We start from the raw sequence: 17,602 nt of genomic DNA, 5'->3' as shown, positions 1-17,602 counted from the left end.
ACAGCCTTTTGCTCGGGCTGTCCACTGGGGTGGAATGGGAGGGTGCAGGGGCCCCCCCCCCCCCCCCGCGTTCTTACCATCTGGGTGAGGAGGCTATGGAACATGGTGATGGGGGAGGGTGGTTATACAGGGGCTGCAGCAGCAGTCTGTGATCCTGCTGCCGTTCCTGAAGCTCCACCAGACGCTGGAGCATGTCTGTTTGCTCACGCAGCAGCCCCAGCATTGCATCCTGCCTCCTCTGATCTTCCTGCCGCCACCTCTCATCTACTGGCTTGGGAGGGTACTTCAGTGAGGGTGAGAAAAAGATCCTGGCTGTTGGGGAGAACGGAGTGCTGTGTGCTCTCTGCAAGCTGCTCCGCCTCCTCCTCCCTGTCTGCAGAATCCTCAGGTGTGGCTGATGAGATTACCGCCACCTCGGAATCCACGGTCAGAGGTGGGGTAGTGGTGCATGCAGCTAGAATTGTCTGAGCTCCTTGACTTTCACACGGCACTGCTCCGAGTCCCTATTGTGGCCTCTCTCCATCATGCCCTTGGAGATTTTTTTCAAAAGTTTTGGCATTTCGTCTTTTCGAACGAAGTTCTGCTAGCACAGAATCCTCTCCCCATATAGCGATCAGATCCAGTACCTCCCGTACGGTTCATGCTGGTGCTCTTTTTCGATTATCGGCCTGCATGGTTACCTGTGCTGATGAGCTCTGTGCTCTCCTGTGCTGGGTAAACAGGAAATGAAATTCAAATGTTTGCGGGGCTTTTCCTGTCTACCTGGCCAGTGCATCCGAGTTCAGATTGCTGTCCAGAGCGGTCACAGTGGTGCACTGTGGGATAGCTCCCGGAGACCAATACCATCGAATTGCGGCCACACTAACCCTAATTCGAAATGACAATATTGATTTCGGTGCTACTCCGCTCGTCGGAGAGGAGTACAGAAATCAATTTTAAGAGCCCTTTATTCCGAAAGAAATGGCTTCATTGTGTGGACGGGTGCAGGGTTAATTTGATTTAACACTGCTAAATTCGAATTAAACTCATAGTGTAGACCAGGCCTAAGCCTGAGCAGGCTGGGTCGAACAGCATTTCCAGGCTGCCACCCTTCTATGCCCCTGTACTCAGCGGACTGGGTCAAGCAGCACTTTCAAGCTGCCGCCCTTATATGTTACAGGTTCAGCACGTCCCTACCCCCACTTTCACATCACAATTGTACTGGTAGTAACCCACTTGATGAGCAAACCCCACAGTATTTTTGGGTGCTAGAAGGATCTTTAGCTTAGATAAAAGAAGCATTGCTGCAGAGTAAATGGGGAAGCTCGAAACACAAAAGAGTAAAGTTCAGAGAGAGAAGCAACCAGCTTAACCATAAAAGTTATTTATTGAATAATAGTGATAACTACACAAGGAGAGCCTAAACTAACATAACAGTTACATTATTAAAGGTTAATACCTGAGGTAGAAAAGAAAACAGAGAGAGAGGGATCTCACCGCTCCCTGAAGCTTGAATTGGTCGGGGTACCCAGGTGATGGTAGCTCAGGGTCTTGAGTGCTGGAGACTGGGTTTGTTTATGGGTAAACTGATGACTTGAGGGTTTTCTTTAGGCTAGACAATAGGAGCTGATCTCTCTTGGCTATGGATGGTGTTTTCTTCCAGGGAGCTCACAATGCAATTAGGCTGTTTCAGTATTTAGGATATCAGTCAAGGATTAATTACTAGAATTGGTCTGATAATTGCTGAGCTGGGTGTGTGCAGGCGTAGGTTCATTAACATCTGGAGCAGAGATCCCCCCCATGATGCAGTGCTTCCCTGCTTTTCTGGTCCCAGAGTTCAGTGCGGTTCTCTGTTCTCCATTCTGTATGCTAATGGAGATACCTCTCCCATCTTTCATGCAGATGAGTCTAGGGAAGTTGCCTTTGTTCTTGTCACCCTTGTCAGGAGGGGTCTAGGTGTGTCTCCCAATGCCCTTTATTGCTCTCTGCAAGTCTTTTCTCTGATCAGATTTGGTTCAAGCAGAGGCTGGTGTGTGTGTGGGGGGGTGTCTTTCATGAGTCAGGCTGGATACTGTGCCCTGGTTCCCCAAGAACACAGCTGACTGGTATGAATCTGCTCCCTATTAATTTCGTTGGATGACCCTTGGTTCTTGTGTTATGTGAAGGAATAAATAACACTTCCTTATTCACCTTCTCCACACATTCATGATTTTATAGATCTCCATCATGTCCCCCCTAAGTCATTTCTTTTCCAGGCTGAAAAGTCCTAGTCTTATTAATATCTCTTTGTATGGAAGCTGTTCCATATCCCTAATTTTTGTTGCTCTTCTCTGTACCTTTTCCAACTCCAATATCTTTTTGAGATGGGGCAACCAGAACTACATGAAGTATTCCAGGTGTGGGCATGCCATGGTTTTATATAGTGGCATTATGATATTTTCTGTCTTGCTATCTATTCCTTTCCTACTGGTTCCTGACATTCTGTTAACTTTTTTGACTGCTGCTGGACATTGAGTGGATGTTTTCAGAGAACTATCCACAAGACTCCAAGATCTCTCTTAAGTGGTAATAGCTAATTTAGACCGCATCATTTTGTATGTATAGTTGAGATTGTTTTCCAATGTGCATTACTTTGCATTTATCAACACTGAATTTCATCTTGTTGCCCAGTCACCCAGTTTTGTGAGATCTCTTTGTCACTCTTTGCACTCTGCTTTGGACTTAACTATCTTAAGTAATTTTGTATCATCTGTCAAATTTGCCACCTCACTGTTTACTTCTTTTTCCAGATCATTTATGAATATGTTGAACAGCATTGGTCCCAGTACAGATCTCTGGTGCACCCCACTACCTGTCTTCATTGTGAAAACTGATAATTTATTCCTACCCTTTGTTTCCTATTTTTTAACCAGTTACTGATCCATGAGAGGACCTTCCCTTTTATCCCATGACTGCCTAATTTGCTTAAGAACCTTTAGTGGGGGACTTTGTCAAAGGCTTTGTGAAAATCCAAGTACACTATATCCACTGGATCACCCTTGTCCACGTGTTTGTTGACCTCCCCTCAAAGAATTCTAATAGATTGGTGAGACGTGATTTCCCTTTGCAAAAGCCATGTTGACTCTTCCCCCAACAAATCATGTTCATCCATGTGCCTCACAATTTTGTTCTTTACTATAGTTTCAACCAATTTGCCTGGTACCAAAGTTGCCTATAATTGCAAGGATTGACTCTGGAGCCTTTTCTAAAAATTGGTGTCACATTAGCTATCCTCCAGTCATCTGGTGCAGAAGCTGATTAAAGTGATATGTTACATACTACAGTTAGTAGTTCTGCAGTTTCATATTTGAGTTCCTTCAAAACTCTTGTGTGAATACCATCTGGACCTGGAGGCTTATTACCATTTAATTTATCAATTTGTTCCAGAACCTCCTCTGTTGACACATCAGCCTGGGACAGTACCTCAGATTTGTCATCTAAAAAGGTGTGGGAATCTCCCTCACATCCTCTGCAGTGAAGACTGATGCAAGTAATTCATTTAGTTTCTCCACAATGGTCTTATCTTCCTTGAGTGCTCTTACCTTGATCGTCCTGTGGCCCCACTGATTGTTTGGTAGGCTTCCTGCTTCTAGTGTACTTACAATTTTTTTGGCTGTTTAGTTTAATTTGGTGTGGTGATTGGATCTCTGCCGTTCTGATATTCAGGGTATACAACCTTACAGGAATGGAATAAATAATATATTATAAAGATGTCATGCAAACTAAGGACAAATGTCTCATTAATACTGGAAAATTTCAATTAAAAAATCTTAAGATTTATTAAGTCAAACCTGAAGTAGGCACAGTCTTAACAGAATCAGGGACAGAAATTGGTAGTTTAGTAGTACAAATTAAGGAATATATGGGACAAATTCTGCTATGAGTTACATGCCATGCAACACAATTGAAGTTAGTGGGCTGTGGAGAATTTGGCCCATAGGTGGGTTTTTTTGTTGTTGGTTTTTTTTTTTTTTAAACAAATTTCAGATGCTCTTGGGCTGTAAAACCTGGACTGGAGTGCACCCTATAGTGGTACAATATTTGAAACATCTGATCTATAGAGAGAACCAGTAAGAGAGCCTCTTAGGCCTGTGGCGCACCTTCAGTGTTTTACAGATAGACTGAGGTAGGTCTTGATTCCATATACTCTCAAAGGACTCTTGGACCCATAGGGTATGTCTACACTACGGGATTACGTCGAATTTACAGAATTCAGTTTTTGGCAACCGATTGTATAAAGTTGAGTGCATGCGGTCACACTAAACACATTAATTCGGCGGTGTGCATCCATGTACCGAGGCTAGCGTCAACTTCCGGAGCGCTGCACTGTGGGTAGCTTTCCAATAGCTATCCCATAATTCCCGCAGTCTCCCTCGCTCATTGGAATTCTGGGTTGAGATCCCAATGCCTGATGAGGCCAAAAATTTGTCGTGGGTGGTTATGAGTAAATGTCGTCCGTCAGTCCTCCTCCTGTGAAAGCAATGCAGACAATAGTTTTGCGCCCTTTTCCCTGGATTGCCCGGGCAGACGCCATAGCACGGCAACCATGGAGCCCGTTCAGCCTTTTTTCACTGTCACGGTATGTCTACTGGATGCTGCTGACAGACATGGTACTGCAGAGCTACACAGCAGCATCCCCTTACTGTTGCAAGTTGGCAAAGACGGTTACCAGCCATCTGTACTGTCTGCTGCTTTGCAAGTTGGCAAAGACTGTTACCAGTCATACTGTACCGTCTGCTGCTGTCATGGGTGTTCTTGGCCGGCCTCGGTGAGGTCGGTCGGAGGCGCCTGGACAAAAATGGGAATGACTCCCCTGGTCATTCTCTTCTTTAAGTTTTGTCTAATGGAGAATCAGTCCTGCCTAGAATATCAGGCAAGCCTACTAAAGAACCAGAGAGGGAAACGGCCACTCCGGGTCAGAGCCCCAGACATCCCGCAGAAATGATGAGCTGCATTCCATTCTAGGGAGTGCCCCTACAACAACTCCACCTGTTGCTTCCCTCCTCCTCCTCCACCCCTCCTGGGCTACCTTGGCAGTTATCCCCCCATTTGTGTGATGAAGTAATAAAGAATGCATGAATTTGAAACAACACTGACTTTATTGCCTCTGCAAGCAGAGATCAAAGGGGGGTGAGGGAGGGCAGTTGGCTTATAGCAAAGTCAAGTGAATCACCATTCTGCACTTGCTCAGCCTATAGCTGAAAATGGGAATCTGTAATAAGCACTAGAATAGAAGCACAGGCAGGACTGAATCTCCATTTGATTGACATTGGTAAAATACAAAATGTCCCAGGATATGTATGTTGGGGGACAGTTCTAAACAGCAGCTTTATTTTTTTATTTGCAGCAAAATGTAGAGATCTGAGTATCTGATTGAGCCCTGGGAGCAAGGGGTAGGCGTGACCGCGCGGTGCTGCCGACTGGGAGAGCAGCCTGAGGCAGAAGCCTCCAGCTGGCATGATATTCCAGGCAGGACGGAATCTCCATTACACAAAACTTAAAGAAGAGAATGACCTGGAGTCATTCCCTTTTTTGTTCAGGTGCCCACGACCGACCTTACCAAGGCCAGCCAGGAGCACCCACGGGACGACGATGACGGTTACCAGTCATGCTGCACTGTCTGTCGTCCGCAAGGCAAGGGGATGCTGCTGTGTAGTGCTGTGGTCACAGTTATACAAGCAAAGCTGTACTACATATTGGTAAAGTGCAATTTTGCTGGTATGGCTGCATCTACACTACAGGCTTCTGCTGGCATAAGTGTGACCCCTGACCAATATAACTGTGCTGACAGTCATCTGCAGTGTAGCCATAACCTTAGTTTAAACAACCTTTCTCTCAGTCAGAAGCCAAACATTTCCAAATTAATTCCACTTCCCCTTTAAAAAAAAAAAAAAATCACCTGGAAGACACAGCATAAAAAACCTTTCTCCCAATGGGATAACTTCCCCCTACAAGTTATTAGCACCTTTTCTTAGTTGTCATGCAAAGGAGGGAAAAAAAGAAAACTTTCTGTTGATTAAATAGTTTTCTGTGGTCAATGTCTGAATTAATCTCTTCTTTCTGAAAGATCAAAAGGCAGCTGGAGTTCTTAAAAAAAGATTTTGTACCGGATGTTTTGATTAAATGAAATGGAGGTGCAAATTGGCCAGTGATTGAATTTAAGTTAATTGTAGTAATTGATAGTCATATAATTACAGCTGTTTGAAAACTGGGTGGTCTAGTTTACTTTTTCCTTTGTGAACTTGTTAAATGGCTCCTATGTGCAGACATAATAAGCAACTTTTAATTTTGTTATATTTAAGTGAGGGACCAGATGGCATAGGTAGGTGCCATTCAGACAGTCTTTTATCTCTTGATTACAAGCTTGTAATTGGCAACAGAACTATTTTAAACAAAAGATATCATCATGGCTGTTTAGTAACCTACCAGTTTGTAAAATTACTTTTATACAGATGTTCATATCACAGTTGATATCCTTGTTGGAAGTCTAATGTCAAGAATTTAACAGGCATGGAGATACCTTTTAGCTTTCTAGATAAAACTTCTGCAAATTAATTAAGGCATATTGGATGGACAGCTTTCTTTACGACTTGTACTGATATAGAACAAAACTTCAACCTCCTGTGCTAATAAAACACTTTTCATAAGCATTGTATATTGGAAAATTATGACAATGCTTTGAACAGAGCTGCAAGGATTAATACTAAATGATACGATATCAAACCTTTACAGAAACCCTGAAAGTCACAAAGCCTCGTTTTGATGCATCCCTTGTTTACTTGACCCGAAAATTCATGGATCTTGTCAAAACTGCTCCAGATGGTGTTCTTGATTTGAATGAAGTAGCAACAACTCTGGGGGTACGAAAACGAAGAGTATATGACATCACCAATGTATTGGATGGAATCCACCTAATTCAGAAAAGATCTAAGAATCTTATCCAGTGGGTGTGAGTTGGCTTTGAAATTTCTAACTTACATTTGCAAAAATGCTTTGTATAATGTAGTTTGACCTAACTTTGACCTAATTGTGAACATGTGTTTTAGCTTCATTAGTGTTTTGCAGTAACTTTCATAAATGAGATGGTACAGCCTCTTAAATTGCACTGTATAATTAATACAGTCTGTAATTATAGGATGCTTTTAACTTTCTAATATCAGGAAATGAAGCAATTGTGAAGATTTTGTTTTTTTTAACTGACTACAAGAAACTAAAAATAATAGTTTGACCAAAAAGCTTTCAACATTTTAGCTACGCTTTTTTGAAAGTGAGAAAATGTTTAAGTATTTTGTATTACACTTTATTTATAAATATAAGCTTTAAATAATGTTCTTGATAACTTTCATATTATTTTAGAGGATCTGATCTCGACCAGATTGCTGGAAAGGCATCAGAGCAACAAAAGCTTAGAGATGAACTTTCTGACTTATCAGCAATGGAAGAAGCTCTGGATGAATTAATTAAAGACTGTGCTCACCAGTTGTTTGAATTAACGGATGACACAGAAAACACAAAATATCCTTTTAACTCCTGCACCAGTTACTTTGGCTACTGGCACCAAGCAGTTAGTGATGGAAATTTAGAATGGCGAGTAAGAGGTGGAATTCACTGCCTTCTTCCTCATGCTTTAGTACAGGGCAAGTAATACTTGGAATTACTGGTCCCAAAGAAACTTACATTTGCAGATATATGTCTATATAGCCTAAACTGCAGAGGCTAAAAGTTGAAGGAGCAGTCTTAAAGGAACACTGTCACTGTAGTAATTATGAATATTTGCATTTAGTAGTCCTATCTCATAGGCAAGCTTTGACAAATGAAAAGTAGTTTTGTAATTGAGACACGAGTTGAACACTAAACATGAAAATTGGGAATATCACCTAAGATTCTCATTCTATGCTTGCCTCTAGGCAGAAGGCTAACTAGAAAAAAGTCTGGTGCTTAAAGAAACTCATTTTCAGACAATAACCAGTGAAACTAGTCCATTCCTTGAAAGATATCAGAAAATAATTATATCACAAGTTAACAGCCATACCTTTTTCTTAAAACAGTTAACAGATTTCCTTATAGAATCCTTGACTTATGTGTACACTAGCTTATGTGACATATCAAGATATTCATAGCATTAAGGCTTTTCAAGAACAGATTGTTATGGCAATCAAAGCTCCAGAAGAAACAAAACTAGAAATACCAGCTCCTAAAGAAGTAAGTATTGCTTTTCTTCCCTGTAAAGCAACTGCATTTTTAGAATTAGAGCTTGCAAGAAGAGCAGTTGATTTTTCACTTACAGAAATTAATATTGGTATTATATAATATTGGCATTCTTATCTGATACATTTCATAAAACAAAGCTACCTGCTATAATGTTTGGTATAAAAGTGTGTGAAGACAGTCTTTTTGCTTTTAAGAGAGTGACTCTTATTGCCTAGACTAGGAAAATACTGTATCATAGATTACCACTTCACTTTTGCTGGGGATGAGGGAGCATTTCTAACTGATGCCCAAGCTACCTCATTCGGTATTTGAGTTTGAGGGGGAATTGAATAAAGAAGCTTATACAGTACTTTACAGGGTTTAGTACAAACTCCTAAGTATAAATAGATTGTAAAATCTAGGCAAGTGAGATCATTCTAGAATTTTGTCAGGAGAATATTATTATACTTGCTAGTGAAAAGTACCTGACATCTCGCTCTGGTCGTTTACTGTCCTGTTATATAGGAAGTCAGACTAGATGATCATAATGGTTCCTTCTGGCCTAAAAAAATGACTTAGTTTATTTTTGTTACAAACTGCAAAAATATTGTGACGTTGGGCATGTATGTGTTTGCTGAGGTACACGTGCTGATTTCATCTGAAAATTCTTTATTCCAAGTTCTGAATAGAACAGACTATGTGCAAGATGCATCTGTTTTTAAAGGTGAAAAGGGGTAAAAAAGGAGCATTTGAAGCCAGAGTAGGAGAGAGTTTTCTATGCAAGTTATACTCTGCTTCTTTAATTTTCTGTGTTAAAAAAAATTAAGATTGCAAAATCAAGCATTGTTAAGAAATCTCACCTTTAAGGTTCCTTATATAGCCTGAATTTGGTCCCATTGTGCATAGGCATTATGATCTTTAATTGTATGATCACATACTATTTTTCTCCACAGTGTATCTACCTCAGTCAGTGCAAAGAATAGATGGTATTCACTTAAACCTCGCTCTGGAAACAGAATTATTAATTTGTGTGGGCTTTTCTAAGATGCTCATTGCTAAATTGCCTGAATGCTTCACAAATTAATTTATTTTAACAACACACCTTGAGATGAGGTATGATTAACATCCCCCATTTTACAGATGGAGAACTTAGGCACAGAGATTAAGTTTACAAGCATACACTACTACCCAATTTGAGATTCCTAGACCTGATTTAGCTTAACACTATATTGATCTTTATATGTTCAAAGCACAGCTCCTGTTGGCTTCGGTTGCAGCTGTGAGCGTGCAGCACTTAAGCAAATCAAATCCCAGGGTGTCAAGTCAGGCAATCAAAAAAGAGGAACACACATAGGGTGACCATATTTCAGCAAGCAAAAAAGAGGATGGGAGGAGCCCCGCCCCCGTCCTGCCCTGGCCCTGCCCCATCCTGCCCTAGCCCCACCTCTGCCCCTCCCGCCCTCAGAACCCCAAACCCTCCCCCAGCTCCTTGTCCCCTGACTACCCCCTACCTGTACCCTGACTGCCCCAACCCTTATCCACACCCCCACCCCCAGACACACCCCTGGGACTCCCACTCCCCATCCAACCATTCTCCACCCCCTGACAGCCCCCCCCCCCAACCCTCCCAACCCTCTCCCCCGCTCCTTGTCCCCTGACTGCCTCCTCCTGGGACCCCTGCGCCTAACTGCCCTCCAGAACCCCACCCCCTACCTAAGCCTCCCTGTTCCTTGTCCCCTAACTGCCCCCCAAATGCCCCCCAGGACCCTACCCCCTACCTGTATCCTGACTGTCCAAAACCTTATCCACACCCCCACCCCCAGAAAGCCACTCCCAACCCCCCTCCCCCCCCGTCTTTTGACAGCCCCCTCCAGAACCTCCCTGGCCCCCTTGTTGGCCTTTCTTCGCCAAAATCTCTGTGAACTTGCTCAGGAACTGCCTGAGCCGTTCGTCCGGGCACGTTGGGCAGCAGCGGGGGAGGAGCTCCAGACTGCCGGAGGCAATCTGCGAATGCAGGGAGGGAGGGAGGGAGTGAGCTCTGCTGCAGGGGGGAGGAGGGGCTCTCTCTCTCTCTGGCTGTTGGAGCCCCATGTAAGTGGCACCATCTGGCCGGCTCCCCTGTTAGCCGCGCGTGCTCTGCATGCGGGGGAGGGGGGGGGAAGGGGAAGTCCGGACATTTACAAATTCCCCCCGGACGCTATTTTTAGCTCAAAAAGCCGGACATGTCCGGGGGAATCCGGACGAATGGTAACCCTAAACACACAATTAGTGATGATCTCTGATAAGCTTGGTCTCACTAACTTGCTTAGCATCGGGGAGCTACAGCTTCTCAAAGAACGTATTGCTTTGGCTATATTAAAAATGTCTGGCAGTGTGTTTTTCCCTACTTTCATTCTTGGAAACAGCTGTAAACTCCCTTGGCTGAAATTTTCCAAAATAATTCCTCCTGAGGTAGATGCCTAACATGGAAATTTTCAGCCTAAATGGTTGGTTAGGCACAGTTTTATAAGCAACTGAAAACAGGGGCTTATAATGGAAAGTTTCAGGCAACCTTACTAAGAGGTGCTACCAGCCCTGACTGTAATTGTTTAGAAAGCTAGAACAACATACTGTAAAATTTTCATGCATATTTGATTTTTTTTTCTATTACAATGCACTTGTCTCTTTGGGGAAAAAATAGTTCTGGAACTTGTTTTCCTATAATGTTTATGCCTAAATCGTTTTTTTGATTAATGTCTTGGGGTGATTTGGTGTCCTTTGCCTTTGATTCTTGAAAGCCCATTACATTGCTGATATTATCTATTGGGGTGTTGATATAGCATTGTATGGAATTTGTTCTGCCTTACTGATTGTGCTAGCAGTAAAATTTGTGCCAACACTGACACTTTTGAGCTATTCAATTGTCACATTGACCCTAAACTCATCACTTTTGCTACCTCTGTTTTTAACAGTGTAATAAAATTCAGTCATTTATCAACATGGCCTGTTGAAAATGACCAACTTAAAAAAAAGTAGTTCTTCACATTGGATAGACCCTCATCAAAACAAAACCCTTTTAGTGCACAGAATTGTTCAGTTGCTTAATTATATTATTCAATCAATGTCATTCAATATGGCAGCTTCATAGGTAACCCTATCAATTTACCAAGATCTAAAGAACCTTTACATGGCTTAATTAAAGTCTATTAAAGTTTAAAATGTCCCTCCTGTATCTGGACCTGTTCTTGTATGTTAATTTGTGTTAAAATATATGCAAAATGCTTGAAGTAAAAATTAGTTTGGCTTAATCTATAAATTTCTTCTGATTTTGAATATATTACATCTGTTGTACAGGATTGTATAGAAGTACGTATAAAGAGCACAAAGGGACCCATTGATGTATATTTATGTGAAGTGGAGCAAGATAACCCAGGTGCCAAAACTTTTGAAGATATGGATACTCTGACATCAGAAACTAAATCCTCAGTACCTCTCGATGAAGGTATGTGAGAAATTTAAATGGAAGAAAGGCATTTATCAACATAAGACAAACTACTGTGAAATATGTATTGTATCATTCTGATAAATTGAGCTGGTTAAATACTTCTAATCCCCCCGAAACTTGTGTAATTTTTAAAGTGGGATAAATTCTCAGCATACGAAAAATATTTCAGAACCAACTTTAGCCCTCGTTACTAGAGCTGTGCAAAATCTTTTGGATGAATAGTTTATTTGTTGAAAAATGTGTTTTTGTTGACCTGAAACTGTTTTCAAATTTGACACACATTAATTGAATAGTTTAGTCCAAAAAACTTTTGGGCTAGATTTGCAAGGGAACGTAGGTCTCATTCAGAAAACAGCTGGCGGTGGGTTCCTCCTTATAACTTTTAGCCCAATGCTTAGGGCATTCACCAGGGATGTGGAAGGCCTGGGTTCAGTTATCTCCATTGCTTGATACGGGGCAAGGATTTGGATTGAGTCTTCTACCTCACAGGCTCATGCCCTAACCACCAAGCTACAGTGTATTCTGGGGCAAGTCTCTCTTCTGCTGTTGAAGCTGTTCCACTTTGTATAACATACTTGAGTCGGAGAGAGAGTGAACATAGCCTGGTGGTGTGAGTCCCCTAACTAATGGGTTAAAAGTTATAAGGAAGGCTCCTCCTCTTCTTGATATTTAGTGAATCTGGCCCTTTAATATTGCTGGAAACAAAGCATTTCAGGTCAAATGTGTTTTGTTCATCCCAGAATGGACTTCTTGATTCGCTGAAACTTTTTAGAATCTTTGGATTCATTTTGACTCAAACTAGTTTTGTTTTTTTTTAATTTAATTTAATTTATTTATTTATTACGGAACACTGGGTGAACTGAAAAAATCAGTTATTTGCTCTGCTCTACTTGTTACATATACATATTTTGATTTGTGTAACACTAATGTATAATATAATCTGGTGCCCTGCTGTTCTGTGATTAGATGTAACATGCCCTGCTACAGAATCTTACACAGTTGACAAAACAGGAAAACTTGACCACTAACTCAATAGCTCATTCAAGTGAGAGCAGATGTGTCTGTCTTCATCAGTAGAGATGCAAGATAACCAGTCATATATGCAGGTTATTGCTGTCTGGAAGCAAACAAAGCAGGATATGTAGTTTGATATGGTATGGGGAGTAGTTAAGGTGACTTATTTTCAGCAATGCTATTTGAAAAGCAGTAGTTGCCTTTCCCCGGTGTACACTTAAATTTTTGTTTTTGTGCCACTTGTGGAATAGGAACATGGTGATGTGATTAGTCCGTTTCTGACCGTCTTTGTGTTGACATAATCCTAATGCAATAGTTTTTCCTTATAAAGCATCTCCTGTGTTTTGTGGAGCTAATTCTAGAGGGATGAGTTGTTAACCCTTTTCAAAAGTCAGTGTATAGATTTGTAGCTTACGGTATGTAGTTATAGAAAGTTAATTGTTTTCCATAGGGAGTGAAAATATTTTTAAACGTAAAGGAGCCCAGGATTTCTGTAACTAGTGTGGGTATAAAACTGTGGATGACCTGTTCTTGTTTACTTGCCACAGCAATGCTCAATAAAATCACTAACTTCCCTCAAAATTCTCATGTCTTGTACCTTTCTAAATACATTAGTCTTGGATTTCTTCTTAGAATGCCAAGGAAAAGAGGAATTGTGGAGTATTTCTATTACAAGATAACTTAAATTAGAATGGCTGATTATTAATTTATTTTAAATGTGAGATAGAATTCTAAAGTACACTTCTGATTTCAACCATGGCAATACTTAGCAATGTGTCCTATTAGAACAAAAAGACTAGCAGTAAGGATTTCTAGGTTTAATTCCCTCCTCTGCTGCTCATTCAATGTGTTGGTGGGCAAATCATGTAATCTCTACCTTCATTTATCCATCTTGCAAAATGAGTATAATAACTGGTGTGATGAGACTAAATATTTTGAAATCTTTGAATGAGACATATTAATAAATTATTTGCTGTATCAAGCATTTCTTAGTAAAGTTTGGGAAACCTCTATTAGCAGTTTAAGTTGTAAAGAACAGCATGAATTCATTATTTTACTTACATAAGCAGGCATGCTTCATGTTAGTAGTTCTTGTGTAACTACTGCTTGTCTGTATAAACTGTTCAAATGTAGGATCAGCTTTAAAAAAATAACACTTCTTGTATCTGCCTAGTTTTTCCCCCCACTTCCTTGGTTTTTTGTGCCTGTCAAGATTTACATGCTCTTTCATGTCATGTGACCACATCTTTTTTTATTTCCCTGGTTTAAGTACCACTGTCCTAGTGCCTCCCCACCCTTTGTTTTTCAGTATCAAAGGAGTGATCTTAATGGTGAGAGGCAATAGAACCATTTTATAGTGTCATTTGGTACCCGGGAAGTCTTACACCTGAATTTTTAAAGGGCATATGTGTAAAGTTTCTAGATTAGTGTATAGCACAATAAGATCACATGTAGATGCAGTACTTTTTTTTTATTCTACCATACCTTAGCTTTCATAAATATGAATGATTATCTTTTTTTCACTTCCCTTCTAGAGTGAGATCTTCTAAATCAACTTGAAGGGTGAAGAACCATTAGAATGCCGAGTCCTGAGCAGATTATCATGAATATCTGCGCTGCAGAATTTCCTAAGAGAGCCACTTGGAACTATGAATATGCTAAACTAGTAATACTCTCAAATGTTTTTCAAACTTAAAATGGGAATAATTCAGTTGTTGAGTGCTTTCACACAATTATCTTCAATTGCTTCAGTCTAAAAGAAGGCAATTCAAGAAGCCTTTTTTAGGAGCTTTGTTTCTACACTTGTGCGTAATCTGCAAGTGTTTGGGGAAAATGGCCTTGTTTTTTACTGTTTTTATTAAATAATTTGAATGATAAAAAATATGGACAAGAAATTACTTCAAAAAATGAAGATTCTTTAAAGCTATATCTGGAACAAAACACCAAAACATGGTCCTGCAAGAATGTAGATAATAAAGAAATGCACTTTTATTTCTGAAGCTGCACTGTCACTAAACAGGATTGTTAAATATAATATTAGAATCAAGAACTGGAGTATTGGAAGGCTTTTCTTACCCATAAGGAATATAAGACAAGTAAACATCATGAAAAATTGAAGCTATGCCTTGCACTGTGTGGATGCTGTTTGCATCCAATTCGGCATGTAATTCTAGTGTGAACGATGAAGTTAAAGGCATGACTTTTGTGTATATATCTGTATCCTGTTTAGATAGTCACTGATGGAGATTGACAAAATGAATTGCACTTCTGCCTTTGTACAGCAAAAACTGAAATAAACTTGTAAATATAAAAAGTGGTCAGTCTAACAGTGTTTAGTTCAGCTTCATCTTGGCTTACTCTTTAAACAGTAGAAATTCATTAGGTGACATTTATGAACAGTATGAATCTGTTGTGTAAAAATGACTCGTAAATTGACAAGCATAATCTATTGAAACTGGGTCTGTTGATTAATCGCAGTTAACTCGTGATAAACTCTCAAATTAGTTATGATTAAAAAAAATCACAATTAATCGTTTTAATCGCATTGTTAAACAATAGAATACCAATTGAAATGTATTAAATATTTTGGATGTTTTCTACATCTTCATATATATTGTATTCTATATTGTAATTGAAATCAAAGTATATTATTTTTTATTACAAATATTTGCACTGTAAAAATGATAAACAGAAATAGTATTTTTCACTTCACCTCATACGAGTACTGTAATGCAATCTTTGTTGCGAAAGTGCAACTTACAAATGTAGATTTTTTTTTTGTACATAACTGCACTCAAAAACAAAACAATGTAAAACTTTAGAGGCTACACTCTGTCCCTACTTGTTCAGCCAATTGCTAAGACAAACAAGTTTGTTTACATTTACAGGAGATAATGGTGCCCTCTTCTTATTTACAATGCCATCAGAAAGTGAGAACAAGTGTTCGCATGGCCCTTTTGTAGCCGGCATTGCAAAGTATTTACGTGTCAAATATTCGTATGCCCCTTCATGCTTTAGCCACCATTCCAGAGGACGTTTCCATGCTGATGACACTCGTTAAAAAAATAATGCATTAATTAAATTTGTGACTGAACTCCTTGGGGGAGAATTGTATGTCCCCTGCTCTGTTTTTCCCATTTCTGCCATATATTTCATGTTATAGTAGTTTCGGATGATGACTCGGCACATGTTCGTTTTAAGATCACTTTCACTGCAGATTTGACAAAATCTGAGATTTCTAAAGATAGATACAGCACTCGATCCAAGGTTTAAGAATCTGAAGTGCCTTCCAAAATCTGAGAGGGATGAGGTGTGGAGCATGCTTTCAGAAGTCTTAAAAGAGCAACACTCCGATGCAGAAACTACAGAACCCGAACCAGCAAAAAAGAAAATCAACCTTCTGCTGGTGACATCTGACTCAGATCATGAAAATGAACATGCATCGGTCCGCACTGCTTTGGATTGTTATCGAGCAGAACCCATCATCAGCATGGACGCATGTCCTCTTTAATGGTGGCTGAAGCATGAAGGGACATATGAATCTTTAGTGCATCTGGCAAGTAAATATCTTGCGATGCCAGCTACAATAGTGCTATGAGAAGACCTGTTCTCACTTTCAGGTGACATTGTAAACAAGAAGCGGGCAGCATTATCTCCTGCAAATGTAAACAAACCTGTTTTTTTGAGTGATTGGCTGAACAAGAAGTAGGACTGAGTAGACTTGCAGGCTGTAAAATTTTATATTGTTTTATTTTTGAATGCAGTTTTCTTTGTACATAATTCTACACTTGTAAGTTCAACTTTCATGATAAAGAGATCGCACTAAAGTACTTGCATTATGTGAACTGAAAAATACTATTTCTTTTGTTTTTCACAGTGCAAATACTTGTAATCAAAAATAAATATAAAGTGAGTACTGTACACTTTGTATTCTGTGTTGCACTTGAAATCAATATATTTGAAAATGTAGAAAACATCCAAAATATTTAAATAAATGGTATTCTATTAACAACCGTGCGATTAATAGTGTGATTAATTTTTTTTTAATGGCTTGACAGCCCTAATTGAAACATTTTATTGTACAGGCACACTAACGACGTACCATCTAATACTGGAAGTTATAGTATTGAGGCATCTTGACAGTGCTACATACCCAGTAATTGATGTGTAAATCCATCATTAATGGTTGCTGCATATGTCTTGAACTTAACTGTAACGTAGTGCTTCAAAATAGTAGAGCTGCCTTTTCATAATTTTTACCATGCAAAAAGTTGCCTAATTTGGAACTGTTCTTTCAGCTGTAGCTGCAGTTTCCCTTTTTTCCCTAAAATGTTTAACAAGGTACAAAGTGTTTTACACTACTGTCCCTCTGGAATTAGTTTTCCAAATGAGTTAGTTCATCTGGGCTATCAACATAAGTGTGGGACTCCCTGTTGTTTTGCTATAGTATAGATTCTGCTTGCATATCAAGATTTTTCTTTAAAATTATGTATGGGCAAATTAAACTTCCAACTATGATACACTTAGGCTAGGTCTATACTACCCGCCTGAATCGGCGGGTAGAAATTGACCTCTCGGGGATCGATTTATCCCGTCCCGTCGGGACGCGACAATCGATCCCCGAATCGGCGCTCTAACTCCACCAGCGGAGGTGGTAGTAAGCGCTGCCGACAGAAAGCCGCAGAAGTTGATTTTGCCGCCGTCCTCACAACGGGGTAAGTCGGCTGCGATACGTCGAATTCAGCTACGCTATTCACATAGCTGAATTTGCGTATCTTAAATCGACTCCCCCCTGTAGTGTAGATGTACCCTTAGTGTAATCAGTTTCTCAATTCAGAGGAAGGTCAAAAATAGAACTATACCTCTATCCCGATATAACACGAATTCGGATAGAAC

General features: G+C 40.1%; 1 protein-coding gene across 3 annotated transcripts in view; it reads left to right on the top strand.

Annotated features, from left to right (window-relative positions):
- Positions 1–15,023, top strand: part of E2F6 (E2F transcription factor 6) — a 24,364-nt gene extending 9,341 nt beyond the window's left edge. For 2 of the 3 annotated variants that reach the window (XM_034766515.1, XM_034766517.1), the window contains exons 3-7: positions 6,751–6,967; positions 7,375–7,533; positions 8,106–8,220; positions 11,542–11,689; positions 14,242–15,023. In XM_034766515.1, the coding sequence (XP_034622406.1) occupies positions 6,751–6,967; positions 7,375–7,533; positions 8,106–8,220; positions 11,542–11,689; positions 14,242–14,246 (644 nt within the window). In that variant the 3' untranslated portion in view covers positions 14,247–15,023. The remainder of the gene's footprint in view (positions 1–6,750; positions 6,968–7,374; positions 7,534–8,105; positions 8,221–11,541; positions 11,690–14,241) is intronic. The other variant, XM_034766516.1, reaches the window with a different exon arrangement.
- The last annotated feature ends 2,579 nt before the right edge of the window (positions 15,024–17,602 follow it).

This window comes from Trachemys scripta, chromosome 3 (assembly GCF_013100865.1).
Source record: "Trachemys scripta elegans isolate TJP31775 chromosome 3, CAS_Tse_1.0, whole genome shotgun sequence".
In the NCBI taxonomy this organism is placed as follows: domain Eukaryota; kingdom Metazoa; phylum Chordata; order Testudines; family Emydidae; genus Trachemys; species Trachemys scripta.
This window is presented reverse-complemented; position numbering and strand designations above follow the sequence as displayed.